General features: G+C 34.6%; 1 protein-coding gene across 1 annotated transcript in view; it reads left to right on the top strand.

Annotated features, from left to right (window-relative positions):
• Positions 1–9854: 9854 nt before the first annotated feature.
• The window catches only part of LOC107191206 (methyltransferase-like protein 9), a 66556-nt gene continuing 66112 nt past the window's right edge, over positions 9855–10298 (top strand). The window contains exon 1 of the mRNA XM_015580184.1: positions 9855–10115. Coding sequence (XP_015435670.1) covers positions 9924–10115 — 192 coding nt within the window. The 5' untranslated portion in view covers positions 9855–9923. The remainder of the gene's footprint in view (positions 10116–10298) is intronic.

Genomic DNA, 10298 nt, shown 5'->3' with positions numbered 1-10298 from the left:
TATCGATATTAAATTGACCTATTTTTAAAAGTTTTTTTACTTTTTATTTATTGTTAGAAAAAATATTTGAAATTCTCAATGGAGAACGTTGAAATCTACTTCACATCAGTGAAACTACGGATCCTTGTTGACAAAAGTGAGATATTAACCGGCGACAGAATTTAACAAACTTTTAAAATGAGTGTTCCACCGGTGCAATACTAGGCGTTAAAGGGTTAACTGCATTTGCGGACGATTGAGGTAAGTTCGAAGTGTCATTTGCAACAATGTATCCTTACTTGTGTGTGTGTGTGTGTGTGTGTAAAAGAATAGTAAGACGTTTTGTCAAGCAGAGCGTATTTCCCAATTTTACCCTAATCAATTTATCTCGAGTCAACCCATGAACGTTATTTGGCACAGAGTAAATAAATCGCGTGATAATCGTATGATGAGGAATGTGTTCAGAGGAATCTCTAATCAGCGTCAACAGCGTGCGTTCGGCTGTAAAATAGTGCTCGGTTATAATCTGTGACTTATAACGACTTCTAATTTTCGACAGAGTTTTAATCCTATTTCTTTTTATTAGCAACGTACGAAAAATTATGCAGCACCGTTTAAGGAAAGGTAGGATACGTTAATTGCGCTAGCAACTTCCCGAGCTACCTGGCCGCTCGTTAGTATGCACGCTTGAATTTTATGTATATCAGCGTTTTATAAAAGCGATTTCGGTTGCACCACGATACGACGTAATTAACATGCGATCTTGATGCCGGGCAGACGGCAAGAATGTAGATGTTTAGTGAACCGTGATTCGTAGGAGAGGAACAGGAGCAGTAGAAGTTGAAGCTGTCGTCACACATATTATGTTTATCGCAAATATAATTAAACAATTTTCTCATGAAACGAATATATTGGGTCGTTGCACATGAAATGTGCATTTTACTGAACGGTATATTTCACGTTACTTTTATGAATGAAAATTATTAACATCTTTTTATTGCAAAATTGCACGCTCTTTCTTATGTACACGTTTCAAGGTATTATCTAACATAGCAATGAAATCATTTATGTTAAATACTAAAGTTAATTAAAATAGGAAATTAATCTGTGTTAAATTTGGTCATTTTCTCTACATGCATTAAAAAATGGCATTTCAGCGAAATTTATAAGTAATCTTCATAAAGATGCATTTAAATTTCTGTTAAAAAATACTATTTATTAATGATAACGTTCAGCTCAAAGATGGCAGCTAAAGGTGTATGCGAAAATTTATCTTAATACTCTGATGTCAGATGACGTAGTAGTAAGGCCTACTGTCCACTAAGACGTCATAGACGCTTCATAGACATTTGACGCTTTTAAGACGCTTCCATGTAGCGACCAATGTAAAACAATGGACGTGTGTCCAGATATACTTCAGCGTCGCGTTTTCGTCGCTGCATGCGTTCGACATGAAGCGCGTCGTCAACGAAGTCTGATGCTGGGCGTATAGAAGGACGCAAAATTTTCATTTGTGCGTGAGTGTGAAATATGTCGACCCTGAAATTAGTACAGATTGTTGAAAAGTTACCCATGAAATATAAAAAAATAGAAAAAATACCCATGTTTGTACATGGCTAACACAACATCGCATTTTAGTGTCTTGTTTTTTGATTCGCGGAGCTACCAAACGCACTAAATTCTTGCACGTATTTTTATTCATTCTATAGAAACAATGAAATTCATGATCATTTATGTTCTATTCTATGTAAGGATGTAACCAATATCTTTTCCGACTTTTACGCTGTCGAATATAATTACAGCATAAGGCGATAAGGTACTCTTCGGAGCCCGACATCTGTGCGAATGAGGAAAATGAAGCTTCCAATAAGCTCAAGTAGACAGTAGGCCGAAGTCTTTCCAAAAACAAAAGCTGAGGGCAATTGACATAGTAGTACGTCTTAAATAAGAACTGGAATAGTGAAAAATATGGAAAAATCGCTTTTCCTATATGTAAAGTTTGACAAATAAAAGATAAGAAGTAGTTTCTAAATATTTTTAGAACACCTGAAGTTATATATCTGCAAACACAAAAAGCTCTTCCATCAGCAAAGTGTTAACATTCAGTATGATGAAATTTTATTTCAATGAAAACCGTATAGGTACAAAGTCTATTTAATCTTACTGTATGTCTAATAAAATGCGTATAATATTCAATATAATATCCAATGCTAGTATTAAATCGGCCATATCATGTGCAACGACTAATAAATTCGTATTTCATTGAGTCTCAATAAGCAACTTTCAAATAGTAAAAATGTAATCCTTTGCTCCTATATCAAGATTGATTCGACGTTCAATTTTATTGCAATTACTAATATATTTCAGTAATCTGCGATATATTTATTTGTAATTTTATTACTAAATCGTATGTAAATGCTATCTTAATACTTCTGAATTGTTATAGATGTATCACTCATCTACAGTATGAAAATGTAGTTAATTTATACAACTTCATACTGGCATCAAGATGGAAAAGGAATAATTTAAATAATAAAAGGTTGAAGATCAAACACTTAATCAAGATTGAAACTTTACTTATTTAAAAATTTATTGAAATGTGATATCATAATTATATATGTATAGAACAAATTGTCTAAGGAAAATTACAAAACTGTACTGAGGAATTCAAAATTGATAAGAATATAGGAATATTGTTATTTCTTAACTCTTATTTAAAAGATGGTGGCTGTTAAATCTCTGATATAAACAGACTAAAAGTTAAAGAGTATAATTTACAAACTTTTTGTGCTGTAAATTCTGTTATATTCTTGTCAATTATTAGTGGATATTTTAACGCCAGAAGCCCCAAATATTAGAAATTCTAATATTGAAGAAAGAAAATTAACATAAGCGTAAAAATTAATTGACCACAATTGTAATATAAAGTGTGCTTTTATTTAATAAAATTCAATGTTTTTTGTTATAAATACATTTTAAGATTCATGATTAATTTTAAAAACAATGAAAGTCATTTAACGTATCAAAAACCATGTTTTCACAAGCAATTCATAATATTTTATTATCACAGAACATATTGTACATATTATAGGAGTGTTTTGAAAAATATTTAATTACATGTCAAAAACAATATTTTTTAATCGTTTAATGACCTACAATGAAAAACATACAACTTGATCCACTTTTTAAACATATAAATTCAGTCTACATTCTCTATTCCATACTCTTCGTATTTTGCAATAACATAAAAATTGTTATATTAATACCGTTAACTTCAACATATTCATGTACCACGCACGTCGTTACTTAACTTTTTTTCCTACTTAAACTCCAGTGCTTCCTCTCCCTATACAGCAACAATATTTCATCATTTTTCCACGGACAATCACTTCCTGAATGAACATCACACATCCGTCGTCCCCGAGACCAATGATCCAGTTAAAGACGTGTGCATGCACACACACAACACACGCGCAAACACGTACGTCGTAGGGCCACGTGGATCCTCGCATGACAGAAGCAGCGAAGGCTTCACTTTGGAAGCCTCGGGGTATGTAAGATGTATATACATATAGGCTGCCTGTCTTACGCATCCTGCCGCACACGGGGCATACATCACTCCACGTGTGAATCCTCACCACCACCAACGACCTCACCTTTTAGATACCTTTTTCCCGTCATCGTTCTTCGCCGGCCGTACGCCTCGGTGTGTTGGTAATTATTGTTACGAGGGATAAGAAGAACGACGCGGAAGAGAGAAACAGCAGGGATCGGTGCGTGGATCTTCTTTCAGTGTTCCCCTGTAATCAGACAGCCGGACCTGGCAGCTAGGTAGGCGGAGCAAAGTGAAACGAAGAGAAAGAGAAACGCATTAATGCCTTTTTCTGATTTAAAGTATTGCATAAACACGGGCAACCGTTTCTGATAAATTCACTTCCAAGGAATCATTTTGTTGTGTCATGGAGAAAATTCATTTGTCAGACATCTACTTCGTGCTAGGAACTTTTAGGTTATGTAGTACCGTTCAGGAGTATTTGCACCCCTATCCGAGATTTTATTCTTTTTACATTTTGAATGATACTTTAAAAATCTCCAATGAGATGTCATAAATTGTGCATGTGTTACAACCGTTAAAATAAAGAGAATGAACTTTTTCGAAGAACTTGACAGATTTCAGAATAAAGTAAAGGGAATGTTGATGGGTAAATGCTCGCAGTGTATGCATTGACTTCTTCGTCAAATTGAAAGGGAACGTTTCTGGGTTTTTTAAATTGGAAAATAAGTGTAATGAGTTCCGTATGATTTACAGAGCAGGCCACACATTACATTCGCGGATAATTGGACCTAGACACAACGCAGCGGTAACAACTTTTATGCGTGAAATAAGAAAGCACCACCACGTGTGGACCACGGGCGTTCTTTCGCGTGGGGTTAAAGTCGAATTATCGTTCGGGTAATTATCGTTAATCGTGGTGTAATTAAATTATTTCTCGTACCCAGCGAGGAATTTAACCCGTTTTACCGCTTTTAGAATTTCGCTTGATAGCACGATTGTACACACACAAACCACGGGTTTCAGCTACGTAATTACGGGTACGATAATTCATCGTGGGCCGGGTGGTGGTGTACAGCGGCGCGGACGTACGTGTTTCGTTAATAACGGTTTGCACCTCCGACGGGGGTAATTAATGCTTCCCACTTTGGTACGGCTAATTACGTATTCTCGAAAAGAAAAAAAAAATGTCCTTATTATCTTAAACACCGGGTTTCAGTAAAATCTGGATTTGTCGATCGCGGCGGAATAAAAGCGGTTTCCCGTCCGGTTTCGTGTTCCTCTTTTGCCATGGGAACGATAAATTTTTCAACAGCAAGAAGGAGAACTCTGGGTCACCGAGGGGCACGTTTTGCGCTGCTTTGTCCTTTCGACTCCTCTCAGCCTCCCTCAACCACTTTCCTTTCTACTTCTCTTCGTCGTCGTTGGACGGTTTCGCTCTTTCCCCGTCTTTCCGTCTCGCTTCACCTTCTCAGCTCCTACTCCACAAATTTACAATGCCCTCGCTTGTAATAAGCGGTTGCGCGCTTTGTTCACGATTATGAGTTCACTTTGGGCACCGAGGGGACTTATCGAGGTAAGGATCCTCTGAGTGTAGAACAGAAAAATATTTACTCTTTTGAAATGATATTCCAAAATGGTAATGAAATTTTATCGTTCAGGATTTTTATCGGCTTAGGGAAGATGAACAGAATGATTTCAGTGAAAAAACAGCGACATGTTTGTTCAAATACAGGTGGAAATTGGACAAGATCGCCATTCTGTCGATGATTAATATTTCCTATGTATACGTACGCATTCACTTAAAAAAAATTATTAATACTTAATTCACTATTTTTTTAACAAATCTGTACTTGTTTCGAAAAACCTCAAATCATTCACACTAGGTTAATAGTATTTGATATCTTTTTCATCATCCTGCGTCGTTCTGACTGAACAGCAAATCGGACAAGATTCTAAATTTAAATTTGACCACAACCTTATTGAAAGTAGATTTAATAAGAGGATTCATTTTAATTTTTTGATAAAACGCAGTAATTATCGAATGATAAAGTATGAATTTTTTCTTTCAATATAAAGTGAAAATATTCTCAAATTCATTTCCCAGTTCAAAAATTATATTTGAACCCTGAAATCTTATCTGTTAAGATTTTCATTTTTTTGAGCGTGAAAAATTAAAAATTAAAAATTAGATGGATGGAAAAACGATGCTAGGGCAACTGGAGCCCCAATATCTTGGCTGATTATTGCTACAGCCTCAAGAGGGATGTATCAAACGCATGACTTCTTTTTAGATAACCATATTTCATTTTTACTATAACACCAATGTCTACAGAATGCATCACATCATGGTAAATAATTTAAAAAATTAACTGCGACTAAAGTATGGGAAATACATGAATTTAATCCGTATCCGCTCCCCATGTTACTAAAGAGAAATTTCATCATAAAAATATGGATTGTCAACAAACAATGGATATACATAATTGCACCCTGATTGCTGTAATGCAATTAATATTAGGTAAGAATGTTTTATAATTCAGAATACAGATGTTTTAGATAATTGCGTGCACATAATGTTAAAATCTAATGTGCATTCATACCTAAAAGAATCATTTAAAAAATATTCATAACATAAAAAATACATTTTTATAACATTTACTAATTTTGTATGTAGCAAACGCCTAGCCAGTCGCAAAAAAATAATTATCATATATTACATGTAGTACATTAATAACATAGCACTTACTATAAATTTCTTCTAATTATCTAATATGAATTGAGTTTCTGAATATGACTATAAACAGACAAGATAAAAACTTTCACTTTATCTATAAAATATACAGAGAGTCCCATGTTTTAATAGCCAACCTTTATCAATATATTGTATGGGTCTAAATAAAAGAAAAATGTTATATAAATATAGGTCGTTAAAAATTTTATTAAAAAGTCATGAAAAAAATACGAAATACTAAGGAGACCGGATGTTTTAATCGTACCTTTTGTACTATGCCATAAAACGATTCATAACAAATGAATTTGTTCTTGACAAAAGGTTGAAGATCTAATAATAATGGATGTCATAAACATCAAGCTACAGTGACCAATATTAACTCGTGTACAAATTAGTGCCAAATAGGAAATATAACGTAAAATATCATAAGTGGTAAAATACAAGCGCCTCTTGCATTGGCATTTTATCATTACAGATTCATGATAATGAAAATATGACTGTAGCTCATACAATAATACACACGAAATTGACTGGATATCAACATGTTAACTATAGTAACGTACTTTAATACAATCGAATGATATAATCATTATCGAGTAAATATGATTCATTCGATTCGCGTTGTTTTGCACGTAAAGAGGTTTCGACTGGATTACGAATTTTGATTTTAGGACGTGACCGCAATTAGTCAGTTACGAATAAGAAATCACAGTTCAAGGATCTTACATTTGTATGAGTGTACAAGAACATAATGAACAAAGTAAGATATGTGTACATCATCATCTTTCTATAAAAAGGATGATACAAGGAGATCCTGCATATGTGTGACGTTTCTGAATACACACTCGGATGGAAGATTAGGCATTCGAATCAGTGGAATGTGCCGTGAGACAGTGGCATGCCGTGCTTTGTAAAGGAACGCACATGCACCACATGCTGAAGCTTTAAATGAGAGAAACAATCCAAACAAGTCGCAGATATGTCAGACCTTACACGTCTCGCCACAGTTACAATGAAAAATAAAGTTACTCTTCTATATTTTGGAGAATGAATTAATTAAGAAATAATGCAATTGGAACTGAAAGTATTCACTCCTTGTCGTAAATGTCAAACCATACTCCTGTAAAATAAAAACTAATTTGTCTTATGAATATGTACTTAATTCATCAAGTTTGTATATAAATAAATTTGTCATTTTTATAAATCCTCGTGGCACTGTTCAGTAAACTCTGGCAACACTATTCCTTGAATTAAATTGGGCCTAAATTAAAATCGAATTAAGACATAAATATATTTGCCTATCGCTATATTTTACAATATATATAAACTAGTAGTAGTAAATTAATTTACAATTTCAATACAAGGTCAAATCGACCCAAACTATGTACGGGGATTAAATGATGACGTCTTCTTTCATTTACACAGCTAGAATATATTATTCGATATTTTGAAAATTACTGAAGAAATTCTTAAACACTGGTCTTACCCATGACTACAGATACATATACCTATTATTTCATTTGATAAAATAGGAGCAAAGTTTCATGCTTCATATTATTTCATATAGTTTTTATTTTGACTGTTCACGAGTAAATGAGCAGAAAGATCTAGAACAACATAAAAATCTTGGTTTCTTTTAAGTGATTGCAATAACTAGAGCAAAAAGTAAAAAGAGGAGAACAGCAAACGACTGTTGATGAAGGACGTTCTCCAGATTATCGATCGATTCTTTCATCAGAAAGAAACATTAATAATAATTTGCGTATACATACATATATAGAGGCCAATGTTTATAAAAAGAAGAATTATTTATTTAAAGAGGAGAAGTACTTATCTTTGACATGTCTTTCTTGTTCTACGGTCGTACGACGACCTCTACTTTGTCCCTGTTTGGGCGTCGTTACCAAAAGGACGTCGCTAACCTGAAGTCTCTCGCTTTAACATTATACAATACGTGCTACCTATTGGGTAACACGTAACAATATGATTTCTTCCATAGAAGAAAGGGAGAGCTTGATACCATTATTGTATATCGTTTTACTAAAATTTAAAGAAAATAATTAAATTTCAAATGATAGTAAGTACATTTTTACGTATGTCACAATTGCACAGTAATAGTAAAGGCACACGAAATCCTAAGGAGGGGGAGTCGCAATGTCAGTGGCGGTGAAAAATTTGCCAATTAAAAAAAATCTCATTTCTCCCAGTAACGAGGGGCGGCGTGCAATTAACGTCAGCAACGAAAATGATTTATGGGGTGAGTAGAGGAGGGTGTGAGTCGTGGGCGAGAGGCTAGCTTATCATAAATTAATGAATTATCAGTTCGCACTGCGTGGTATGAGGATATGAGGGAGGAAGTAGAACAGTGCGTCGATGCGGTATTTAAACTATTGATCAGTGAACTACGGTAGTCTAGAAATTTTTTTCACAACACAGATATTTTATAAAAACGCGATAATAACTTTTTATAACGCAAAGTCTTTGAATTTAAAAAACATAACATTCACTTTCTTTTTTTAATATAAAATCGATCAAGAAGTGTATCATACATTCTGAAAGTACAAAACGTCTAAGTAATTCTGTTTACATTCCTGAAAGGTCTATCAATATGTGACAATTGTCAACAATGAAAACATTAAGAATAAAATAAATACAGTAATATAAGATTTCACGAATCATCTCTTTGTCTTTTAATCCGTTATTCGCGAGCTTTACGTTACATTTTAATAAACTTTACTAAATATTTATTACTTTTGCTATTATAACTTTTACTAAATATTTTTCGTGTATTTTATTCTTATTTTATCCTGCTACATAACGTTTCTTAAAAATTACTTTCAAGTGCTTATAGTATACTATAAACGTATATTAGGTTTTAATTTAATAGTCTCTTCAAAATTTCTATTTACTGAATGCAAATTATTTTTCGCGTTCATACTCCAACCAGTTCATTCCAATTCCGTAAGAGGTAAGTATGAACATTTATAATAATTAATCGATGAAAGTAGCTATGTCCGTAAGAAGTGAATTGATTTATACTAATTGCAAAATTTAAATGTTTAAGCTTGAACTGAATCAAAGTTTAATTGTATACATTTCTTACAAATGTTCAAACCACATGAATTTATTATGTATCACTTTTCATCGTTTATTACATCGAAATATGTTCAAGAATTAAAGGCATTCTTCATTTAACGTAATATTTGTTTATTTATATAATATATGTATTTTATCTGAAGTTAATCTTTTGCAAACCGAAACCCAATAATATTAAAGATCTTTATTGTTAGTGGCCAAGAATAATAATTAAAGGATGCGAAAGATTGCGACTCATTTAAATTGGACTATATACGAAAAAGATCGATACAAAAATTCGATTTGTATCAACGTCCTCCCAGAAAGAGAAGTTCGAAACGTTACAGGACATTCCTACATAGTCGACCGTGACAGCCCGCGGGAAACGCGCTTCGGGCATCAGCCTCCAGACGTCGCCACCGTTACCAACATGGCCACGTGCTAGATGTGTTTACGTGAACTGCGTCATCATTTCGTATTTTTTTTGCTCATATTCCAAAGTGTTGGCCGCAAGATTACGGTGCGGAGTTTCATCACATGCGTGCGCGGTGACTGACAGTCATTAACGTGTTCCTCGTGGGCATGGCGGGTGCGGATGCGCCTATCCCGATGTGCACCTGCAACGACAGGAATGTGGTTACCTGTTCCGCTGTCAAGCAGGATGCACCCACGAGTAGAGTCATGAGGAGTTATCAACCCCACGGGAGCCTTGCCAGAATGCTGTACGACAAGCAACGGGCGGACGAGCAGCTCGAGGCCTACGACAAGAGCCAGGCAAGTGTAGCGTAACTAGGTTACGTTCCTCGTCCGTTCGTCATCTCGGTGCCTGAACCCGCGCGTACCCGTTCTTTGCATTGCCGCCTGAAATCACGTTAATGGTCTCGGGACCTGTAGATATAGTAGAGCGCGTCAATGAAACGTCACGATCGCACAGATTTCTTTTTTTTTTTGGTCTCC

This window comes from Dufourea novaeangliae, unplaced genomic scaffold, assembly GCF_001272555.1.
Source record: "Dufourea novaeangliae isolate 0120121106 unplaced genomic scaffold, ASM127255v1 scaffold235, whole genome shotgun sequence".
Lineage (NCBI taxonomy): Eukaryota > Metazoa > Arthropoda > Insecta > Hymenoptera > Halictidae > Dufourea > Dufourea novaeangliae.
Note: the sequence above shows the minus strand (reverse complement) of the source record. Positions and strands in the feature narration are given on the sequence as shown.